This window comes from Coffea arabica, chromosome 11c, assembly GCF_036785885.1.
Source record: "Coffea arabica cultivar ET-39 chromosome 11c, Coffea Arabica ET-39 HiFi, whole genome shotgun sequence".
NCBI classification, from domain to species: Eukaryota; Viridiplantae; Streptophyta; class Magnoliopsida; order Gentianales; family Rubiaceae; genus Coffea; species Coffea arabica.
In genome coordinates, this window is record NC_092330.1 from 18,103,595 (window position 1) to 18,127,047 (window position 23,453).

At 37.1% G+C, this 23,453-nt stretch overlaps 3 protein-coding genes across 6 annotated transcripts; 2 read left to right on the plus strand and 1 right to left on the minus strand.

The window, feature by feature from the left end:
- Positions 1-1,082: 1,082 nt before the first annotated feature.
- Positions 1,083-2,680, minus strand: LOC113715933 (uncharacterized). The gene is made up of 4 exons (XM_072070015.1): positions 2,171-2,680; positions 2,004-2,072; positions 1,308-1,960; positions 1,083-1,206 (listed from the first exon to the last, which is right to left on the minus strand). Exons 1-4 carry the CDS (start codon positions 2,678-2,680, stop codon positions 1,083-1,085), a joined length of 1,356 nt encoding a protein of 451 aa, XP_071926116.1.
- A 6,391-nt stretch (positions 2,681-9,071) lies between these two features.
- Positions 9,072-12,572, plus strand: LOC140016487 (uncharacterized). The gene is made up of 2 exons (XM_072070017.1): positions 9,072-10,255; positions 11,612-12,572. The coding sequence occupies exons 1-2, from the start codon at positions 9,072-9,074 to the stop codon at positions 12,570-12,572; spliced, it is 2,145 nt and encodes a 714-aa protein (XP_071926118.1).
- Positions 12,573-13,766: 1,194 nt separating this feature from the next.
- LOC113715785 (pentatricopeptide repeat-containing protein At5g62370-like) lies at positions 13,767-20,730 on the plus strand. Of its 4 annotated transcripts, none has more exons than XM_072071088.1 (5): positions 13,767-17,303; positions 17,416-17,478; positions 18,278-18,371; positions 18,466-18,671; positions 19,854-20,730. In XM_072071088.1, the coding sequence occupies exon 1, from the start codon at positions 14,121-14,123 to the stop codon at positions 17,112-17,114; it is 2,994 nt and encodes a 997-aa protein (XP_071927189.1). In that variant the 5' UTR covers positions 13,767-14,120; the 3' UTR covers positions 17,115-17,303; positions 17,416-17,478; positions 18,278-18,371; positions 18,466-18,671; positions 19,854-20,730. The 4 variants fall into 4 exon arrangements, with proteins under 4 accessions (XP_071927189.1, XP_027095887.1, XP_027095888.1 ...); XM_027240086.2 differs by having other exon boundaries at positions 18,466-18,592; XM_027240087.2 differs by having other exon boundaries at positions 18,466-18,592; positions 20,174-20,730.
- Positions 20,731-23,453: the final 2,723 nt, after the last annotated feature.

Here is a 23,453-nt window from a genome sequence, read left to right on the forward strand (position 1 = left end):
TGTATATGAGCAATTTTGGAACTAAAACCTTGAGCTGGTGGCTCGGGGTGACTTTTGAATAATTTTGTGAATTTTGTGAGTTTGAGGTTGAACTCAATACCTAGATGGACTATTCGAGCCGGTTAGGGCTTGGTCGAAGTCAGTCCAACTTGGTTTGAGGTCACCAAGTTTGTGAACCCGGTTCGCTGAGTATGTGAACCAATTTTGTGACCCGAGCTTGTGACTCAAGCTCAAGTTTGTGATTTCGTTCGCCTGGGCAAGTTTGTGAGGTGACTGGCCAGTGAGGGTGATAAGGTGTTCGGTGGGTGTACAAGTGGAGTTCTACCGACCTTGTTTGTGGTCGACGGAGTGTCGACAGGAGGTCACGCATGGCACCCGACTTGGCTTTGGAGCCACCTGTATCCTTATTATGTGATGTTACTTTTCTGCTTTTGCTTTACTCTTGCTGTGGAACTACTGTTACGTGTAATTTACGCTTTCGCCCCTGTTTACTTACTAAGCATATAGCTTACCCCGTTCCTTTTGTTTTCCTTAGCAGGGGCCGACGCAGGGACTTTTGGCACATACACTAGTATAGTATAGTTAGATTTGCTTGTAATAGCGGACAATTAGGATGTTTGTTTTTATTGTGGTGATTTGTATAAGGACCCTCCTTAGGGTCTACCTTTTGGTTTTGGTGGTAATTATAAGGATGTAATAGTTTGAGTAGGTACTTTTGGAGAATGTAATTATAACTCTTTTGGGATTGTATATAGTGTGTAAGGTACACTTTTGGATTTTCTGGCTCTTATCGTTTTAAGTTTTGAGTCCTGGCGCGAGCTAGGCAGGCGGCCCGCCGATACCCTTGGGTTCGCCCTTGGGAGAAGTGGGGTCGTCACAAATAAGCCTTGTTCCATTGCACAATCCTTTAGCTGGATTTAGATTCCTGAGCAAGATTAAGGGACAGTTTTCTTTTAGCATGAGTTTGTGTGGAGAAAGACCCATTGGATTTTGAGTATTAAAAAAATCCCCATAATCTGCCTGAAATCTCTGATCAACGTTCGGTCAGAGCTTTTATAAGTAAAAAGCTGTTCAGGAAACCTTCAAATCATCATTTCATTGATGTCTTCAACAGAGGTATTTTTTGGGGTCAGAATACATCTACTGATCATTTCATGAGGATTAGATGAGTAGAGATTCAAATCTGGAAACGTGTAAGCTATCAACCTGATCGAAAAATCTTGTGTTAGCAATTTGTGCAAGATATATGCAGTAACACTGATGAAAAAGGGCAGGAGTGTGCGACAAAGACAGGAAATATAGAGGACCTGTCAAAAGAATCTTTAGGATTGTAGAATGATATAACCATATGACTTGGTAAACATATCTGGTTATCTACATCAGCAGGTTCTGCACCTTCCCCAATAGCAAGCAAGAATTGTGAAAAGGCAGGATCTAAGACAGCCCTCATGTTCTGTGTTAGCTTTATTTTGTGCATCCTAGACCATAACGAAGAATGTAGGAGGCTAGCCTGAATTAACTGGTCCTTAGCAGCCCCTTGAATAACAGGAAGAGTTTGGCGAAAATCGCCCCCAAAAACTACAACTTTGCCTCCAAAAGATTCGTCAGTCTCCATTAGATCTTTCAGCAATTCTTCAAATGCTTCAATGCTTTCTCTTTTTGCCATTGATGCTTCATCCCACAAGAACAACTTGCATTCAATGATTAATTGTGCCATGCTGCTTTGCTTTCTCAATTGACAGGTTTTATTCTTGGAAAAGTCCAATGGGACTTTAAATCTGGAGTGAGCAGTTCTTCCTCCAGGAAGAAGTGATGCTGCAACTCCTAAAGTCGCTACATCTATTGCAATGTATCCTTGTGATCTAAGAGTCGCAAGAAGAGAACGATATAAAAATGTTTTTCCCGTCCCCTTCCCCGGACCATCAATGAAAATGCTCTGACCTTTGGACGAAAAAACAGTCTGCAATATCAAATCATAAGCATGCGTTTGTTTTGAATTTAACCTTGAAGCTATTAAGAGATCTTCTGGTGACACCACGATACTCCTTTCGCTGTCCACTTCCTTTGTCATGCTTTCATGACAGGTAAGAGTAACAGCATCTGCAACTAACTTGTAGTCACTGATATGCCTCCATATATGCTAGAGTGATTTGTTAATATCGTATAGAACCTTCCGTTTTATTTCAGCAGCTGAACAATGACTTTGCTCCTGCGCTCGCTCAAAGTCTCTAGAAAGCTCCAGTTCAAATTTTTCCCACAAAAGACTTAGATTTGCTGGCACACAATGCAACAGCAAAGTAGCAAATAAAAATCTAAGCGAAGAAGGCATCTGAAAACTAGCAGCTTCTTCAAGTGTTGCCTCAATGTAAGAATCAGATTCTAAGAGGCCAAGCTCTAGAGCAGCCTCTCTAAACGAATTCAGTTTACATCCATTAACTGTTAACAAGTCATCAAAGGATGTAGGAGCGCGAACACGTGAGAGAAGAAGTCTTAAATAATACTTATCACCTTCGCTTGGTTTAACAGTGACTAACCTGCCAATAACCTTTTGCTTGCTTTTTCCCGTCCAGTTTCTTTTAGTAGGTGTCCACACAAAGTGCTGAGTAAAATCTCTATACAAGTATTTGAGACTCTGAGCTTTTTTGTTTACACGGTTCATCCTAAAGAACTCAGTTAACATAGTTTTCGAGAAATCAATTTTTTTTAAGAGCTGTGAAAGGTCAAAATCCTAATTAAAGGAAACATATTGGTGACCAGGAAGATGAACCTGAAGACTGTAAACAGCAGGGGTCATTTCATTCAAGCGGAATGCGTAAATTCACCACAAAGCTTCCGGAGGGGAAACCTATCGACCTCGCTGAAACTCCTTGATCTCATCAACATCTTGAGGTGTTTCATCAGCTATGATGTGGAAGTTGACAAGATCATGGCCTTTAAATATGTATTTGTATAAATACTTAACTAACTTGACAGTTAAACAGATTTCCACGTTGATGTGACAATCAATCAAAGCTAGCAAGTATGGAGTATATGGGATGATCCACCTATTATCCAAATCATAGCCTTTGACTCTAATTTTTTTGCCATTCTTTCGTCTGCGATAATTTGGATAGCTATCCTCACCGTGAGTCGTATGTTCAGAATACCCTTTTGGATAGTGATTTTTGCAAACACCGTTTTTCATACAAGGGCTGTTTTTGTTCATTTTTCCACAAGGGCCATGTATCATGTGCCTTACAACAAGAGAATAAAGATAAGGATGTTCTTTACGATTAGGCAACTCAGCAGATACAATTTTATCATGGGCTTCTGGATTTAGAGGCTTAAACTGCGGTTTCAATATAAGCAGTAGGTGAGCATTATCCATTATTTCTTTGGAGAAACTGCGGTTTCAATTTTATCTTTTTGGAGACGTTCCAAAAAGTTTGGCCTAAAGAGACACTATCCATTATTCCTTGAAGAGCTTCAGTCCGAATGATATTTTGTTTCTGTCTGTGAAAATCAAGCCTAGATGTCTCTATTTTAACGTAGATATCAACGACATATTGCTATAATAGTCTCAGGGCATGTAACAACATGGACTCATCATTATTTCTCATCTGAAACTTATAACAGTAGTATTCCCTAGCAGTGACATTAGTTTTCTGTTTCTTGCCACGATCAGCGGCTGAAAAAAATGCAACTACGTATTAATGGCACGAAGCAAAAAAGACAATTGTGGCTGAAAAGTATAACTATGCTTTGAAGATCATAAGTTTGAACTTGCCTCTCTGTTCAAGATTAATCAAATCAGATGGACTGCTGATAGATGTTGGATCAATAGGAATATCATCTTCATAGACGGGACGGGATCTTTTCCTATTTCCGCAAGTAATCCTTTGAATCCCATGGTGCCATCCAAATTCACCACGAGAAAATAATAAAGGGTACTGCAAAGAGTCATAACAAGCATAATAATGCTTAATCATATGACTTTGATCAGAATGACTATAAACCTGAATATGAATTGACTTATCAACTGATTCATGATTAGTTTCGGTCCATATAGCAGCAACCTGAGAAGCTGATGGAAGATTATATGTACGTTGATCAAAAGTAGGATTGCAATTAAGAACAATTCTATGGTGTTCGAGATCAGGAACATGATGCAAATCCTGAAAGAATCTGGCATAAGGATTGCCAGCTAGAATACGCATGAGCAATTTACGGGTGCTTTCACGCAGTCAAGAGAAAGCATCAAGCCTCCTTGCAAGTTCCTCATCGGTATCAAAAAAGTACAACTGAATACCAGATGGTCTATGATGCTACGATACCAAACTATCAAGGAAGTGATATACTTGGCTCTGCACTCGAAACGTATAGACATCGTGCTTATTTTTTGTCAGTTCTGGATCATATTTTGCAGCAAAAGTAGTGAAAGAAACATTGTTATTGTATGTACGAGCATTCTTCCTGAAATGTTCACACTCTTCATCATCACCGATGAAGAGGTGGCGAAGATCGTAAGGCATCGGTGCGCTGACCAGTGAAACTTCTCCTCCTGAACAGCAGAAATTAGGAGGTTCTAAATGGAACCGTATAGCTCCACAATGCTGATAGTTTGGAGACTCAAGGAGAACCAAAGAATGGTCATGAATCCTTTCTAAACGAGGGAGAATAGTGTTCCTAGATATTCGCTGCCAACCTGGAACAAAGGGCACTTGTTGGTTTCTTTGTTCCATGGATAAGCTGGACAAGAACAGAGTGGGGAAAGGTAACGATAAAGGATTTAACTAGACACAATTAGAATGCAACCTGAGCTACATGTTTTTCTGGACACCGAAGGACGTTCGACAGTGCTAAAGTAAGGTGCATTTCCTATGAGTGAAAATGAGCTAAGCATTCAAAAAAAAGGCAAGAAGATAGAGAGAGATTGTAGCAATAAGGAATGAGTAATGTGAATGCAGAGTATGAAGGCAAAATAGGCAGATAGACAATAGGAGCTGCTAGAAAGGCCAAAGCAAAAGGGAAAAAGAAGAAGCTTAACAGACTCATTGGTAATAGCTATACGGAAGAGAAGGTAGGAAAAATTATCAGTAAAGTGTAGTAAGATTGCAAAGCTGAAAACTAAAGGTAAGGGCTACCTTGCTGAACACTAGACGGAATGGAACTTGCAATAACAGAAGAGGAAGCATGATTTTCAATTTCCAGTTAAGCATTTGTAGAGGCCAGCAGGTGAGGTAGGTCAGCACATGGTAACACGTTCTGTGGCTGAACGTGAAAAGCATATGAAGCTGTACCTGCTAACTCTTGACTGATTAGAAGATTAGCATTGTGATTTGAAGAAGCGTGCACAGAAGCATCAGGAATAGTAATGGACGGTCCTATAGGATCTAACGGAGTTGTTTGAGTGGAATCTGGACGTTTTCTCTTGGAAGGGCCAGGTTTTGGAAGACATTCAGAGGCAGAAGGGGGCATATTTCTTTTCTTTGAAGCATTAGCTTCCCTCCGACGGCGTAAAAGAGCATCCTTTTTAGCCTGGGGCATTTGTGCATAACGACGCGCGCTAGCTGTCCATTAACAGCATAAAAGTTCTTCCTTCCTTTCTCGGGGCATCTCTGCATAATGTTTCCGGTGTTTTGCATTTCTATCCATGATATGGTATGAGACGAGACTTGCGAGAGAACTACATAAACGGGGTACAGGTATTGCCAACCGCAAAGTAGGCACATTAGACAGGAAGTAATCGCAGAAGAAGATAACGTGGCAAACACAAAAAAAGGAGAACAAAGTAGCTAGTAATTGTTGGCTGATAAAAGGAGAAGAACAGAGTTCAGTGGATCAGTAAACATAACGGTTGAGTTAAAAAAATGTTAAGTACCTTTTGCTAAAGCAAGGAAAATAAGTAGCAATTTGTAGCAAGCAGAAGCCAGAGGAAATCAAGAGGGCAACGAAAAAATAGCAATGAACGACAAAAAGCTACAAAGTGTACAAACAATAATCATGAAAACGAAAATGCACAAGAAAGCATACGAAACATATAGAACAGAGGCAATGCTTCTAAAAGGAGAAGAACAAAGTTCAATGGATCAGTGAACATAATGGCTCAAGCACAATAAAAAAGCGTTAAGTACTTTTTTTTGCTGAAGCAGGAAAATAAGTAGCAACTCGCAGCAAGCAGAACCTGGAGGAAATCAAGAGGGCCATGAAAAATAGCAAAAAATGTTAGAAAGCTACAAAGTGCAGAAACAATAATAGCATGAAAACGAAGATGAGCAAGACGGCATACAAAACATATATAACAGAGGAAATGTTTCGGCGGGAAAGCCAACAAAAAAGGAACAGAGGCAACCAAAAAAACTGGGTAGAAGTGAAAGTAAAAAGTTAAGCCAAAACAATAAGAGACAACAACGGAATGAAAATGAAAATGAAAATGATAGAACAAACAAAAGCGTAAAGCAACTAAAAATGCAAGATGAATAATAATAGCATAGTCAAGTAGAATAAAGCAATAAGCATGATAAGTAGAAAAATATGGGGGGAAAATAGGTAGAAAGATATGGGAGGGAAAAAAGGCAAAGGGAAAAAGGATAAAGACTATTACAAGAATTGGGATAGCGAAATCGGAGCAACACTTACAGCAGATGTAATAGGGAACAACAGTAAAACAGCAAGAAAGCTGACCGAAGAAAGGCGCACAAGAAACAAAGGAAAGGGAAAGCTCGACTAAGAAGAAGCGGAAGCAATACACAAAATGAAGTAGAAAAAGTAGGAAAGTAGGTTGAAATGAAAGGGAAAGAAATTCAAATGATTACCTTGCTGCTCTTGCATGCATAAGAACCCAGGAAAGCATGTCTAAAGACGTGCAAATTGTGCATGGAGACGCCCAAAATTAATGGATTGTAGGCTGCGTATGCTGAGAGGTGAATCCGCCGACCAATAGAAGAGAAGGGGAAGGCGTCTGCTTATAATGGCTTGATTATTAATGTTTTGTTTTTTTTAGTCGACTAATCTAGCATTAGTATTAGCAGTATAATAATAAGTGCTGTTATTATTATGATTAATAATAACTGAATAACAGTATAGATAAGACATGAATAAGAATAATTCAATTACAATATAGATAAGATAGATAATACAAGGAAATAAAAAAATGGAAAAACGAAAAAACAAGTAAAAGTAGCATGCAATAGATAAAGATAGGATTAATAATAATTTCATGACAATTTAGATAAGATAGTTCATATAAGAAAATACACAATATGGAAATGGAAAAAGGAAAATTAAATGAAAATTATAATGCAGAAGCGAAAAAAAAGATAGTGAGGCAGTAATAAGAATAGAATAAGTAAGATTAAATACGGGATAAAGGAAAAATAAAATTTAAAAAATGGACTAAATGTTTATTTTAAAGGAGGAGAGGAAAAAAAGCAGCATGGGTAGTATATTAAAAAAGAAGCAAATACTAGAAAGTGAAATAATATATAAAAAAGAGTATAAAATTAATATATATATATATATATATATATAATATATAGACTAAACAGAAGATATGTATATAATATATAATAATAATATAATAATGTATAATATAAAAACAAAGGACGTTGGGAAAAAAAACAGCATGAGTATTAAAAAAAAGGAAATAATGGATGGTGACCAATTTGAGTTGAAGCGGGAAAAAAATTAAAAAATAGAGAATATAGGTGGTGCATGAATGACGGAGGAGCAAAAACGAAACAACCCATATTTGCAATGGGATTTGCATGGGCACGTGATTTGCACACGAGTAGGAGGACGAAAGACCACCAACAATCCAAGCAGCATTCCCACTTTATATAAAGTTCTTTATATACAATACTTCCAAAGTTAAAAACCAAAAAGAATTGCCAACTTACAATTTGAACATACTCAGGAAAGGGGTCAGGAACCTGCATTCCTGCAAGTGTCTTTATTTTTTTTTTTTTGATAATCCGGAACATGTCCTGACCCGAACCCTTTGGACCCGAGCCGGCACACCAAACTAAAGGGAAGCCGATAACCCCATACAACTTTTCCGGGCGAGTCAGGATGTGCAACGCAGCGAGTACGAATCGAACCCCGATCAATGAGAAAACCAACAACTCAAGGCCGACGCCTCAATTACTGCGCCATATGCCCTGGGGGCTCCTGCAAGTGTCTTTGGATTCTTGAATTGCTAATCATGTGTTTGACTTTGATGTGAGCCTGTATTGCAATATTTGTGTGAGTGGGAAATTGGGGTCCGATTAGCTAAAAATTTAAAAGGGCCTAGATGAGGAAAACGAGTCAAAAGAAGGAAATTGTAGTGAAGTTGACAAAAACAAGGATGTGATATTTATTTTTTGCAAATTTCTCTATTCACTCCAAGTGATTGCATTATCCTTTTGTTTTAATTACCCTATATTTTTTTAAAAGAAAAATATTTTTTCCATCTCTGATGTTACCCAACTTTGTTTGCTCCAAATGATAATAAATTTGTGGATACAAGTAGGATAAACTTCAGGCTTTCTCTATTCAATCTGTGTTTTTGGTTCAGACAATGCACAAACTGTTGTAAAATATATAGTATTTCAAAAATATTCTTTGTCCCACATCGGAAAAATGAGAAGTATTATTTCTCTGTCCCACATTGTCAAGTGAGAAGGGTTGCAGTCTTTGTCCCACATCGGAAGTGAGAAGGGTTGCACCTCACTCTGAAGTCTATAAATAGGATCCACTTCTCCCTCAGAAAATCAGCCCAGCAGCTTCAGTTAATATCTTTTGATAGCTGCTCTATCTCTCTCTCTCTCTTTCTTTTATTTTTTGTTAGTTGATATCTTTCTGATAATTCTGTTCTCATCTTCCTTTTTATATATATATATCTGCTGGTTTTAATTTGCTAGTTCTGGTCCTTCTAGTTTGCAACAAGAAGAAAGGTTGTCTTTCTTGTTCGCAATAAATAGAAGAAGGCTTGTTTAATCCTGGGGAAATATTTCAATACTCTGAAATAGTTTCTTAGGACAGTGCTACGCACGACTCAAGCAGATAGTGTTAACATTGTTGTAGCCATTTATCCAACAATCTAAGAAACTATGGCATCTGACAATGTTAGCACCCCACAGTCTTCATCAGCAACTGTTGCAGTGGCACTACCATTCGCCAAGCCCTTCCCAGATGTATCCAAAATCGAAATTTTCGTCAATGAAAATTTTAAAAGATGGCAAGAACGTGTCTACTCTCTACTCGACATACATGGAGTGGCCTATGCACTGACGGAATCTCAACCTGCTGCCACCATAGATGTCAAGACACAAGAGTCGTGGAAATATGCCAATAAGGTATGTCGAAATACTATTTTACAAACACTTTTAAATGAATTATTTGATGTGTATTGTAGCTATGTGCAAGCCAATAAGTCCCAATATAATAGACCAAAAAATCCCAATTACAAGTCTAATATTCCCAACTTTAAGAAAAAGAAAGGCAATTGCCATTATTGTAGAAAATCAGAACATTATGCTGCCCTGTATAGATACAATAAAGGTGACAAAGCAAATGGTAATCCTCCTAAGGTTAATTTAACCGAAAGAGATGAAATAATTATTGCAGTCATCTCTCAAGTGAACATTGCAACTAATATTAAAGAATGGGTGGTAGACTCTGGGGCTACTCGGCACATATGTGCAAATCGAGAAGCGTTTTCCTCCTATACTTCAATAGGGGATGATGAAAAAGTAGTCTACCTTGCAGACTCACGAACTGCTAAAGTTCTTGGTAAGGGTAAAGTGTTCTTGAAACTCACTTCAGGAAAAACTTTGGCCCTTAATGATGTGCTGCATGTTCCAAATATTCGGGCAAATCTTGTTTCTGTAGCTTTGCTTGGAAAAGTTGGGGTGAAAGTGTCATTCGAATCTGATAAGATCATAATGACCAAAAATAATATATTTGTGGGCAAGGGCTATTGTAATCAGGGACTTTTTGTACTTAATATTTCCAATGTGATCAATGAAAATGCATCTTCTTCTGCTTATATTGTTGATTCCATTTCTTTATGGCATGCTAGATTAGGACATGTTAATATTGGTTATATAAAGAAAATGCAATCATGTGGCCTAATTTCTGGTATTAATGATAATATGGACAAATGTGAAATATGTGCAGAAGCTAAAATAACAAAGAAAAGTTGTATAACTGTCCATAGAGAAACTGAATTATTAAATTTAATTCATACTGATTTAGGTGATTTAAAACAAACAATGACTAGAGGTGGGAAAAGGTATTATGTCACATTTATAGATGACTATTCTAGATATACCAAAGTTTATTTACTTAGAAATAAAGATGATGCTTATAATGCCTTTTTATCCTATAAGTCTGAAGTAGAAAATCAACTTAATAAAAGGATAAAAAGAATTAGATCAGATAGGGGTGGAGAATATTTAACTTTAGATAACTTTTGTGAACAGGAAGGCATAATACATGAAATAACTCCACCTTATTCACCAGAATCTAATGGAGTAGCTGAAAGGAAAAATAGAACGTTGAAAGAAATGATGAACTCTATGTTAATTAGTTCTCATGCTCCAGATAATTTATGGGGAGAAGCTATATTATCTGCATGTCACTTACAAAATAGAATCCCACATAAAAAGACTGGCAAAACACCTTATGAGTTATGGAAAAATTATAAACCAAATTTGAAATATTTAAAAGTTTGGGGGTGTCTTGCTAAAGTCTTGTTGCCTGAACCTAAGAAAAGGAAAATAGGTTCTAAAACTTCTGATTGTATGTTTATTGGATATGCTGAACATAGTGCTGCATATAGATTTCTTGTGTTAAGAAGTGATATACTTGATTGTAATACAATTATTGAGACAAAGAATGCAGAATTTTTTGAACATATTTTTCCACTGTCTAGTAAAATTTCTCATGCACCGGTTGAAATAAATAAGGAAATTATTCCAATTGAGGAATTAAGAAGGAGCAAAAGGCCAAGAAAAGAATTTTCATTTGGAAAAGATTTCCAAACCTTTCTTGTTGATAATGATCCTTTAACATACTCCGATGCTATTTCTTCTCCTGAGTGTAAATTTTGGAAAGAAGCAATTAAATCTGAAATTGATTCTATCTTGTCAAATAAAACTTGGATTTTGGTAGACTTACCTCCTGGTGCAAAACCTATTGGTTGCAAATGGATTTTTAAAAGAAAATATAACTCTGATGGCTCTATAGAAAAGTACAAAGCTCGTTTAGTAGCAAAAGGATTTTCTCAAAAACAAAATATTGACTATTTTGATACATTTGCACCAGTAACTAGAATTGCGTGTATTCGAGTTTTATTTGCTTTAGCTTCTATCCATAAACTTGTTATTCATCAAATGGATGTCAAAACAGCCTTTTTAAATGGTGACTTAGAAGAAGAAATTTATATGTTTCAACCTGAGGGATGTATTGTATCTGGACAAGAAAATAAGGTTTGTAAACTAATTAAATCTCTTTATGGCCTAAAACAAGCTCCTAAACAGTGGCATGAGAAATTTGATCAAGTATTGATGAAAGATGGATTTTCGTCTGTAGAAGTGGATAAATGTGTATATGTCAAAAATATAAATGATCAATATGTGATAATCAGTTTATATGTGGATGACATGCTTATATTTGGTACTAGTCTAGATATTGTAAATAGTACTAAATATTTTTTGTCTTCTAATTTTGATATGAAAGATTTGGGTGAAGCCAAAATAATATTGGGTGTTAAAATCATAAGGAAAGGTGATGGTATAATGTTGTCACAAGAACATTATACAGAAAGACTTCTTAGGAAGTTTGAAAATTATGATGTGACACCTGTGAGTACTCCTTATGATGCTAACACTCAATTAAAGAAAAATAATGGTGGCCCAATTGCTCAGTCTAAATATGCTCAGATTATTGGGAGTCTGATGCATCTGATGAATTTTACTAGACCTGATATAGCTTATGCTGTATGTCGACTGAGTAGATATACTCATAATCCCAACCGTGAGCATTGGTTTGCATTAGTCAGACTAATGAAATATTTGAGAGGTACCATGAATTTTGGTATCCTGTATAGTGGATTTCCCACTGTATTAGAAGGTTACAGTGATGCTAATTGGATCTCTGATTCAAATGATACGAAATCCACTAGTGGTTATGTGTACACCCTTGGTGGTGGTGCAATAGCATGGAAATCTGCTAGACAGACAATCATTGCTAGATCAACAATGGAGTCAGAGTTTGTAGCTCTGGAACTGACAGGGACTGAGGCCGAGTGGTTGAGAAATTTCTTAGCTAATATTCCTTCAACTAAGGATTTGTTGCCTCCTGTGTCCATACATTGTGACTGTCAAGCAGCGATTGCCATAGCTAAAAATAAATCGTATAATTGTAAAAGTCGACACATGAGATTGAGACATGATGTCGTAAAGCAGCTGTTTAGAGATGGAATTATTTCCATTGATTATGTAAAGTCAGAGTTGAATTTGGCCGATCCTCTGACTAAACCCGTAGGAAGAAAATTGATTCTTCAAACTACGAAAGAAATGGGACTTCGACCAACAAGTTGTCAATAGAGACGGTAACCCAACCTATGTGATTGGTGATCCCATGAAGTAGGTTCATATGGGTAATAACAAGTCAATATTGATAATAAAGCACTTCAAATTTAAGTCCCTCTAGAGATAAGTGCTTTGAGTAATTGTGAGGATGAGTTAAAACTCTTAATGAATTCATATCCCATTAGGGAGGTGTAGTTAAAGCAATACACACTTGATGAATTCACCTATATGAGAGTGGAGTGGGGCCGCTCCTATAAGATTCATTGGTCAAATCTTTAGAGCTCTCATGAATAACCAGGCAGGCGCACGGCCAAAAAGCGCAAAATCGCGTTAACAGCAAATTATGGGTTGTAATGTGATTGATAAAATCTCTGTCATACATCAAGAGTTATTGGTTCATAGAAATTTATATTTCACCAATAATTCTGTAGATCATGTTTTATCAATCTATGTTTGGTTCATAGTCCAAAAGACACCAATCTAATTACATTTCAACCAAATCCAGCAGAGTACTTTTAAAATTCTTCCTTTATCCAAAGAATTTTTTTTGAAATAGGTGGGAGATTGTTGTAAAATATATAGTATTTCAAAAATATTCTTTGTCCCACATCGGAAAAATGAGAAGTATTATTTCTCTGTCCCACATTGTCAAGTGAGAAGGGTTGCAGTCTTTGTCCCACATCGGAAGTGAGAAGGGTTGCACCTCACTCTGAAGTCTATAAATAGGATCCACTTCTCCCTCAGAAAATCACCCCAGCAGCTTCAGTTAATATCTTTTGATAGCTGCTCTATCTCTCTCTCTCTCTTTCTTTTATTTTTTGTTAGTTGATATCTTTCTGATAATTCTGTTCTCATCTTCCTTTTTATATATATATATCTGCTGGTTTTAATTTGCTAGTTCTGGTCCTTCTAGTTTGCAACAAGAAGAAAGGTTGTCTTTCTTGTTCGCAATAAATAGAAGAAGGCTTGTTTAATCCTGGGGAAATATTTCAATACTCTGAAATAGTTTCTTAGGACAGTGCTACGCACGACTCAAGCAGATAGTGTTAACATTGTTGTAGCCATTTATCCAACACAAACTTGGCAACTTGCCCCCAATTTTATACACGGATTATCTTCCCCAGATTAGAAATAAAAAAATTAAATAGATACTGTCAATATCATTAATTACAATAATTACTAGTAATTATAATGACTAAGAAAATGTTCCCAAAACAGAAAAACAATTGAAGAGACCAGAAAAGATTTCAAAACAATAGCCAAATCCAAACTCGGCCGTTTCTTCCCCGCCATAACCGTACGACCCTAAAACCCTTGCTAAATCCTCCTATCCCCTTCCAACCTAGGAAAAAGCCCAACCACTTTGGTCCCCAAATTCGCGCAATTCAGCGTATTCTTCACCTGGGTTTATGTCAATTTTGTTGGTATTCTCTTTTTACTTGTGGCAATTGCTCAATCTTATTGTTACTTGGATTTATCGTTTTGGAAAAAGAAATCATTTCTGTCTCCGATTTTTGTCCCAATTTAATTACTGCAAAAGATAGTACATGGTTGATTTTAAGCATGATCAAGTATAGGCTGTGTTCGACCAATCTGTGTTTTCTGTTGAGACAAAGCAGAAACTTGGCATCTTGCCCTCTGCAGGTGGAGGAGGTTCCAGTTCCCTCAGTTTATTCAGCACCTCCTGCTGACCACAAAACTCTCTGCTTCTCTTTAGTAGAGCAGCTCCTGGGCCACGGTTTGTTTTCCTGTGCTCAGGGAGTTATTCAAAGAATAATTTCTCAATGTTCATCGATACCTGAAGCCTTGTCTGCCATTAATTATGCTGTAGAGCGAGGTATGGAGCTTGATTCAGATAGTTACAGTTCTCTTATTCAGAAACTTGTTTGTTGTGGTGAAGCCCAGTTGGCGGAGTCATTGTATGTAGATTTTCTTTTGAGTAGAGACATCAAGCCGAATTTGTCTTTGTTGAATTCTATGATTATTTGTTATTGTGAGTTGGGAAAGTTAGACGAAGCAAAGTTGTGTATTGATAAGGTTTTTGGGATGAAATCTTTACCAATTCATGGAGCTTGCAGTGCATTGATTAAACAATTTTGTGCTCAGGATAGATTTTTAGAGGGGTTTGGTTATTTTGTAAAGATCAGTGACGCTGATATTTTGCTTAATTCCATGTGTTATAATAGGTTGGTTGATAATTTGTGCTACCGAGGATACTTGGATGAGGCGCTGTATGTGTTTGATGTAATGTGTGATAACGGGGTGCCTCCAACTGTACATTTGTGCAAGTCATTAATTTTTGAATTCTGTAAGAGGGGACGGGTAGAGGAGGCAGAGTTGTTGAGTGCAGAAATGGAATCGTATGGGTTTTACATGGATAAAGTGCTGTACACTTCTCTCATTTATCAGTACTGCAGAAAAAAGAAAATAAAATTGGCCATGAGATTGTTTCTTAGAATGATTAAAATGGGATGTGAACCAGATAACCATACTTACAACACATTAATTGACGGGTATCTGAATTTGGGTTTGTTTGACAAAGGTTGGGTGTTGCATAACCTGATGTCAGAGTCGGGGTTACAGCCTGATAGTGTAACTTACCAAATCATGATTAGCAAGTACTGTAAGGACCACAAGGTTGACTGCGCACTGACACTCTTGAATAACATGGTTCGGTGCAATATAAAGCCTGCTGTACATACTTACACAGTCTTAATTGCTGCCCTGTTTGAGGAGAATAGATTGCGAGAAGTGAACCAATTGTTCAATATGATGCTAGATGATGGACTAGTTCCAGACCACGTGCTCTTTTTTACCCTTGTAAAGAACCACCCAAAAGGATCTGAGCTTCTGCTAGCTTTAGATGTTGTTCAGGCTATTGCTAGGAATGGTTGTCATAGGGATATTTCAGCCTTTTCTACCTCTACTAGCCTCAAACATACGAGGGATATCATGGATGAAATTGAACAGGTTCTAGAGGAAATTTCTGAAATCAACTTGTCTTTTGGTGAAACGGCTTTTAGTATATACATGATTGCATTGTGCTATGGAGGAAAACTTGATGATGCTCTTCCCTGTATTGATAGAATGGTAAGTCATGGTTTCCTGCCTCTTCTTTCTGCCTATAACTCCTTGATTAAGTGTCTTTATCAGGAAGGGTTAGTTGAAGATGCCAAATACCTTGTGGATATTATGCAAGATCATGGACTTGTTCCGGACATAGGCACATTCCTAATAATGGTTCATGAGCACTGTAAACGGGGTGACTTTCTATCAGCCTTTGATCTTCTGGATGAAATGGAAGAAAGGGGACTGAAACAAGATGTTTCTGTGTATGATACTATCATAAGTCATTTGGGTAGAGAATTTAGAGTATTAGAGGCAGAAAAGTTGTTTCATAGGATGCTCGAGGCTGGTATAGAGCCTGATGAAACTATCTACGCCACAATGATCAATGCTTATTCAAAGAGTGGACTAGCTACTAAAGCACACGAGCTATTTGAGAAGATGTTACAACTTGGTGTACAACCAAGTTCCCATTCTTATACTGCCCTTATAAATGGGTTGATTAAGAAAAACATGACTGAGAAAGGTTGCGTCTACATTGATAGAATGTTGGAAGAGGGTATTATGCCTAATGCAGTTTTTTACACCTCTCTAATTAATCAATTCTTGAGGAAGAGGGAGTTTGAATTTGCATTGAGGCTGGTTGATTTGATGGAAAGAAGCTGTATTGACCCTGACTTGATCACACATATTACATTGGCTAGTGGCATTTGTAGAAACATCAGGCGCATTGAAAGGAAACAGCCACCTAAAAGGTGGAAAAAGATAAAAGGTAAAGAAAAGTCTAAGAAGGAAAAGGAAATGTTGTTCCGATTACTCCATAAGCAAATCATGTTGCCAAGCGATACAACCTTGAAAGTAGCAATACGTTCACCGGAAGATATGAAAATTTTTGCATTGAGATTGAACCAGAAAATTAAAAATGCTGCATTTATGCCAAACTTGTTTCTGTACAATGCCAGGATTTCTGGGTTTTGTTGGACACAAAGGATGGAAGAGGCGTACACTTATCTTGATCTTATGCAAAGTGAAGGATTACGTCCTAATGAGGTCACTTTCACCATTTTGATGGATGGACATCTCCGAATTGGTGAAACTGATCTTGCTGTTGGGTTATTTAACAGGATGAATGCAAGTGGTTGTTTTCCTGATAGGGTTGTGTATGATACTTTGATTAAAGGCTTTTGTAAGGTTGGGAGGCTCCAAGATGCATTATCTGTCTCACATATGATGCAGAAAAGGGGCTTCTCTCCTTCTCGGGCATCTTATGAAAATCTACTCAATGTCTTCTGTGCTCTTTATTCGAGCGATCATGCACTGAAGATAGTTGATGATATGCTTGGCCATGGGTACATTCCCTGTCGTTACAACCTTGGTTGGTTGATGTGGTTATTACGTGCAGACAGCAAAGTTCATGAGGCTCATATTGTACATGATCTACTGCTTATAAAAGAAAGGGCAGTGTCTGACAATCTTTCGATCGGTGTATGATAAAATAGAGAAATTAAAGGCAGAATCTGATTGTTACAAGAAAGATCTTGTGTATCTTGAGCACATTGGGACTTGTCATTGTTGTGATGAGAAATTGACAACTTAAATGATCCCACATCATGAATTTTCTGAACTTGGACTTTTTCTTGATCGGGACAAGCACATTCAACACTTGAGAATTCTCTTTTGGTAAATAACCCAGTTCCTTTGCTCTTTGCTTGTGTTTCTATGTTGCTCATGTTACTTAATAATTATTAGGTCAAAAATTAGGTTTCCAATAATTTTTATTATCATGTTTCAGGAGAATGCTGATGCTTGTTGACCCTGGGTTCGATAACATTTCCATGTAACTTAATAACACCAGGTAATTCCTACCTTTTCATTGATCAGACTTACCAAAAAGGGAAAGACATGATGTTGCAGATCCTTAGCATGTGAAATTTTACAGTACAGGCACATCATGGGAAAAAAATGGGTCGATATTTACCCAAAAAAATTAAAAATAGATTCAAAATAAGCTATGCATTTGAGCTTGATAAAAAGATTTTCTAATTGAAGATAACCAGGTGAGTACATTGAGGAGAAAAAATGAAACAAAAAATTGGTTTGCCTTGGATGATTTTACCTTCCCTGGTGGCTTTACGTTGTACTCAATTACTCTTTCAAAAGCTTTTGTGTCAATTTGTATTTTAGATTCCAGTAACCATTTGTTGCTATTAGTTACTATTTGTACTATTAGTTATGTTTTGCTTTTTATCTAAAATCATTCAGGGTGATAGGAAGTAGAGAGAACTTTTGTCAAGTATCATTAATGGGATAATTTTACAAATTTTATCGAGAGCTATAGACACCAGAGAAAACTTGTATATGAGGATTTACTTGATTTTTGACAAATCAAGGGTCTGCTTAAACTCTGATTGCCATTTGTAGCATAATTTTATTCTTATCTACTTAGCAATGATTTATGAGTACCTATTCTCAAGGACGCTTCCTCAAAGGTTTGTAAAGCATAGATCACTTCAATTTTGTGTTAGAAAAGGTCACAAAACTTACAAGTTAAGTGAAAGAAAATTCCTATTCAAATCTTGAATTCTCCTTTTGGACCTCACCAAGCAGAATCATCTCTTTGCTACTCATCAATAATTAATTTTCTCTGGCACCAGGTGATTTAAGAAGCTGGAGGGGGATTTGAACTCAGGATCTCTAATTCCTCAGGCCTTAACATTAGCCACTAGGCCCTTCAATAATTTGTTCCAGGTATTCGTCATTATTTTATAATTTGGCCTTGTCAATTATGGAGTTTATGTATGAATCCAGTTTTCAATATTGTAAACTTTGCATCATCTTACAGAAATTGGATAGGTTTGGGACAGTTAATGCCTATCTGGAGTTTCTGTCATAAAGAAAGGAGGCAATTTTTGTTAGCAAGAGATTTTGTTCCTGTACAGCCTTCCAGCAGGAAAATCAAGCCAGTTCAGGTTCACTTCTATTATTGTGGTGAAAATTCTGATCATCCAGTGCATATATTTTCTGTTGTTTTCTGAATGGAAACCTCGAGTAAGTAGCTTCTTTCTACTTGGAGTTAGATTGAAACTGAAAAAAAAAATGCAATTTGATGCATAAAATTACATTCATCTCCGGAGTTAACAGATATATGTGTATTCTGTAATCTAGAAAAAAGGACGACCCATCTGCAGCCTACTTGACCGTTTTAGAATGCTACTATCATCTATTATGTCTTTCAAGCAACTCTTTGACAATCTTCTTATGAACCTCAAGTAAATTTAGTTTAGTTTCCAATTTGACATGAGAAAAGTGCTGTTCAAAAGTAATCCATTTTTCATATACCTGCCTAAAGAGGTCATTCCGTTTACCGTTATATATAAAACAAATCTGACTTTGTGGATTCCTCATATTTAAATCTAACTATTTGTTGTATCAGCTATGCTAGCATGCTTAAGGCCAGTATCAGTTCTCTGTCTGTCATTGCTATTAGATCCTACATAAGATGAAGAGAAACAATAACCAATTAAATTAGTAAATTTGTGTGCAAAAATGTTGAGTTCTTTTTGGTTAAGAGAGATAAGAACTTGCATCACATCTTTTAAAATAGGCAAGATAATGATGGAGAGAGCATTAGGGATCCACTTCTAAAACAAATTGATAGAAGGAAATCATCATTCATAACAAAAAGAGACTCCAACTCAATCAAATGCAGTGCAGTGCTAGTTATTGAATCCTCGCCATTCCAAAACAAATGCAACTTCAACTTACTTAAAAATTAGAAAGAAAAAAGTACACTTCAACTTCTACTAGTCTTTCCTCAACCAGGTGGTATTATGGAGATAAACTAGAAATCTACTTGATTTATTCATATTGATTTTATATAAGAGAGAACCTGTTATGAAGTAGTATCACTTACATTGAAGACCGTTCGCTTGTCTTATGAAATTCCTTGTATATGTTTAGGCATATATCTTCCTGTAATCATGCTTACTTTGCTGCAAGGTGTCACTTATTGTGCGCATGGAGAGAGCTTGTGTTAGCTGAATTGGAAGAATGCTTTTAATCTCAGCATCGTCCACAATTAAGCATGAAGTCAAATTTTACTTTTAATACATTGCAGCTGCATCATATTCTATGTTCTGTAACTTTCTTGATTTAGCACCAAAATGTGAAATTCTTTCTACACAACATGTCAACAATATAAATCTGAAACCTAACTTTGCCATTCATCAGATTTTGAGGCTTCAGGGTTTCAGGGACCAATGTATTGCTGAAAGAGATCATTTATAAAGGTACCAGAGTGGTAGTAGCTGAAGCAATACTCAAGATTCTTCACAGTGATCAACCCAAAGGATTTTTCTGTCTGCACCTATAAACAGAGCACATAATCTGCTCGCGAGAGGGCTCAAAAAAGAGAGCTCAGACTGTTGTATGTTTCGGGTGAATGATGTATTCTTTGAGCTGGGTGGCATTCGTGTCAGTATCATAGCCTCGTCTTTATGCGAGAGAAGACTTGGAAAATTTAAGTTGATTTTATCCATTTTCTTGAGCAGCTCTCAGCTGCATGGTGGAGGAATAAAGGCCGGAGAGTTCAGTCATATTTTTCCGGTTGATGCCAAATCAGTCATATTTTTCAGGTTGATACCAAATCTGAAACAGGACCAGAGACAGTGGTCCCTGTAACGAACTTTGCAATTGATAAAACCATTGTTGTTGTGACTGGTGCACCAAGAAATCGTTCTGGTTGGTTTCATTCCAAAATCACAAGAAGAATGGACTAATGAAATCTTACTTTGAGGCTCCGCGAGGGTGGCCGTACAGGAAACTTGATCCAAGGGTCATAACAAATCTGGAAGACAGCTCAAATGAAAATTTCAGCTCTCTACCAGCATTTCGGATATAAACTGACTTCATGAGTTGCAGACCAACTGGAGTGTTATGTATCACGCGAGTAATTTGTGAACTTGTATTTTCACCAAACCGTTTGTTATGTATACGCTAAACCAATGAAACTATCTACGCCACAATGATCAAGAAAATACCTTGTGGATATTATGCAAGTCATTTGTGTTTGAGAGATAAGCAAGAAAAATTCATTTTCTAGTTTCAATTTTCACTCCAATCTTGAGATTTAACCATTAGTTTTGCAAATTGCTCCGATTAACTTCGTATCTAAGGTGTTTGCAAGATATTGGTGGAGTTGTTTTGGAGGAGGAAGCACTAAGCTACCTATTCTCTTGAGGTTTGAAGGTATCTTGCTAAGAAATCCTTATCTACTTCAATTGATTGCAAATTGGTGGATTAGCGATGTTATATATGCTATTTTGTGGAGGATTTTATGGGCTAGGGTAAAGCTTAGCCAATTTTGGATTTATTGGTGAATTTTCTGATTTTATATGATTATGGTTCATTGGTCTTGGAATGATAGCTTGTTGTGGTATAAAATGGAGCTTGATATATTGGATACGATTGTTTGCGGAAAATTTCTGGGTTGTGCGGAAATTCCGGTTCCTAGGGTTTAATTTTGGGGTTTTCTAATGGTTGGTTTTAAGCTTCTAATTGGCTTGATTGAAAGGGAATTGTGGCCTAATTGAATGTATGGTATTGCTTATGAACCATATGGGTGATTGTGGTTAATTGTTATGAGAATTGGTATTTGGTTGTAGGTTGGACAAATAAAGAAATGAAGGGAAAATGTTGTCCGAACTTTGAAAGTGTTTGATTGCTTTGAGATTGTGATCTAGGGCTTGGATTTGGGCAAGGCAATGATATATGATGGATGGTTCCTGAGCCGTGGAGGTGAGTGACCCTAAACTATTTCCAAAGTTACTTATGAACTGTTTCGTGCATTCTTTACTCAATTGCATATCGTGCGTGCTTGCCTGGAAGTTCATGGCATGATTTGGCTTCAATGAGTTCTTGCGGAGTCTTGTGCTGAACACCAACGTCTCCATCACTTGTTTATGTTCATCTAGAGCACAAAAGGGGCTCCCTCTTACTGTTTAACGTTAAAGGATCTATTTGAGCGTTGGATGTTTAAGTGCAATGATTTCACTGGCTCACCAGAGCAAAAATACGTACATTTGATCTCGAAATCATGACATTATCGAAATGCATTATTGTGAAATATATTTGATTACTGATTTTTTTTCTGGTTACTCGCTGAACTTCTAACTCACCCCAAAACTATTTTATTTCCCTCCACAGGGCTCGAGGCAAAGGAACCATTTGTATCAAAATTCTCCGTGTGAAGGGTTGGATGATCTCCTATACAGTTGGAGTTCTAGTTTTAGCTCGTGTAATAGTTGAAACTGCGATTGTACTTGCACTTATGTGAGAATTGAGGACCTTTGTTTTATTCGGAAAATTAGTATTTCTTGTATCTATTGAGGTTTTAGTTTGTTGTGCAAATGAATTTGTGGAATATTGGATGTAATATTTGGGATTTATCTTGTAATTCATTTGAGAACTGTAGTGAACGATTGAGTCCTGGCGAGAGTGGGCAGGCGGTCCGCAGAACCCTTTGGTTCGCCTTAGGGGGAGGTGGGGCTGTCACAGGTGGTATCAAAGCTTAGGCTCCAGATCTCTGTAGTGTATCCTAGACTTGAAGTTTAGGATGCCGCATTGTGGGTTTGGTTTGAAAAATAAGTGATTTCTTGTAGGACTGAAAAGCGGACACGTAGGTGTGGTTTGACTCTTAGTGCTTGCTTGGAATGGTTGAGTGACTTTTGAGGATTATTTGGATCTGGTAAGTACAAGATGGAATGTCGAGAATGATATTCTTTTAAGGATGGGAGATTGTGACGCCCCGAAAGGAGGGTTTTCATTTTATATATATCTTTGTTGGACGAGCGGAGGAGCGCAGCTTTTAAACTTGGAAAAGAAGAAAAAATTTTGAAAAAAAAAGTGAAAGGGCCAAATCCAGCCGCGGATTGTCTTTTGTTTTTGAAAAAAAATGATTTCGTCTCTGCCTTGAATCCGGCCAAGAATCCGGCCGAAAATCCGGGCAGATTCCGACCAGATTGTGGCGTGGCATGTCGGCCATCAACTTTGACCAGTTGATTTTCTTCCTTCTTATACTGTTTTGGGCCAAAAATATCTTCATTTCTTTCCCCTGGCCAGCCGTGTGTTTGAGAGGGAAGCAAGAAAACTTCATTTTCTAGTTTCAATTTTCACTCCAATCTTGAGATTTAACCGTTAGTTTTGCAAATTGCTCCGATTAACTTCGTATCTAAGGTGTTTGCAAGATATTGGTGGAGTTGTTTTAGAGGAGGAAGCACTAAGCTACCTATTCTCTTTAGGTTTGAAGGTATCTTGCTAAGAAATCCTTATCTATTTCAATTGACTGCAAATTGGTGGATTAGCGATGTTATATATGCTATTTTGTGGAGGATTTTATGGGCTAGGGTATAGCTTAGCCAATTTTGGATTTATTGGTGAATTTTCTGATTTTATATGATTATGGTTCATTGGTCTTGGAATGATAGCTTGTTGTGGTATAAAATGGAGCTTGTATATATTGGATACGATTGTTTACGGAAAATTTCTGGGTTGTGCGGAAATTCCGGTTCCTAGGGTTTAATTTGGGGGTTTTCTAATGGTTGGCTTTAAGCTTCTAATTGGCTTGATTGAAGGGGAATTGTGGCCTAATTGAATGTATGGTATTGCTTATGAACCATATGGGTGATTGTGGTTAATTGTTATGAGAATTGGTATTTGGTTGTAGGTTGGACAAATAAAGAAATGAAGGGGAAATGTTGTCCGAACTTTGAAAGTGTTTGATTGCTTTGAGGTTGTGATCTAGGGCTTGGATTTGGGCAAGGCAATGATATA

Excerpts from the sequence above, each read along its gene's own strand:
- LOC113715933 (XM_072070015.1), bottom strand. The coding sequence starts at position 2,680 with ATGTTAACTGAGTTCTTTAGGATGAACCGTGTAAACAAAAAAGCTCAG. Across the intron at positions 2,073-2,170 it reads CTGCTGAAATAAAACGGAAG|CATGACAAAGGAAGTGGACA; the intron begins GTTCTATACGAT and ends CTGTCATGAAAG. Across the intron at positions 1,961-2,003 it reads GATCTCTTAATAGCTTCAAG|ACTGTTTTTTCGTCCAAAGG; the intron begins GTTAAATTCAAA and ends TTGATATTGCAG.
- LOC140016487 (XM_072070017.1), top strand. The coding sequence starts at position 9,072 with ATGGCATCTGACAATGTTAGCACCCCACAGTCTTCATCAGCAACTGTT. Across the intron at positions 10,256-11,611 it reads ATGACTAGAGGTGGGAAAAG|TTTATATGTGGATGACATGC; the intron begins GTATTATGTCAC and ends TGTGATAATCAG.
- LOC113715785 (XM_072071088.1), top strand. The coding sequence starts at position 14,121 with ATGATCAAGTATAGGCTGTGTTCGACCAATCTGTGTTTTCTGTTGAGA.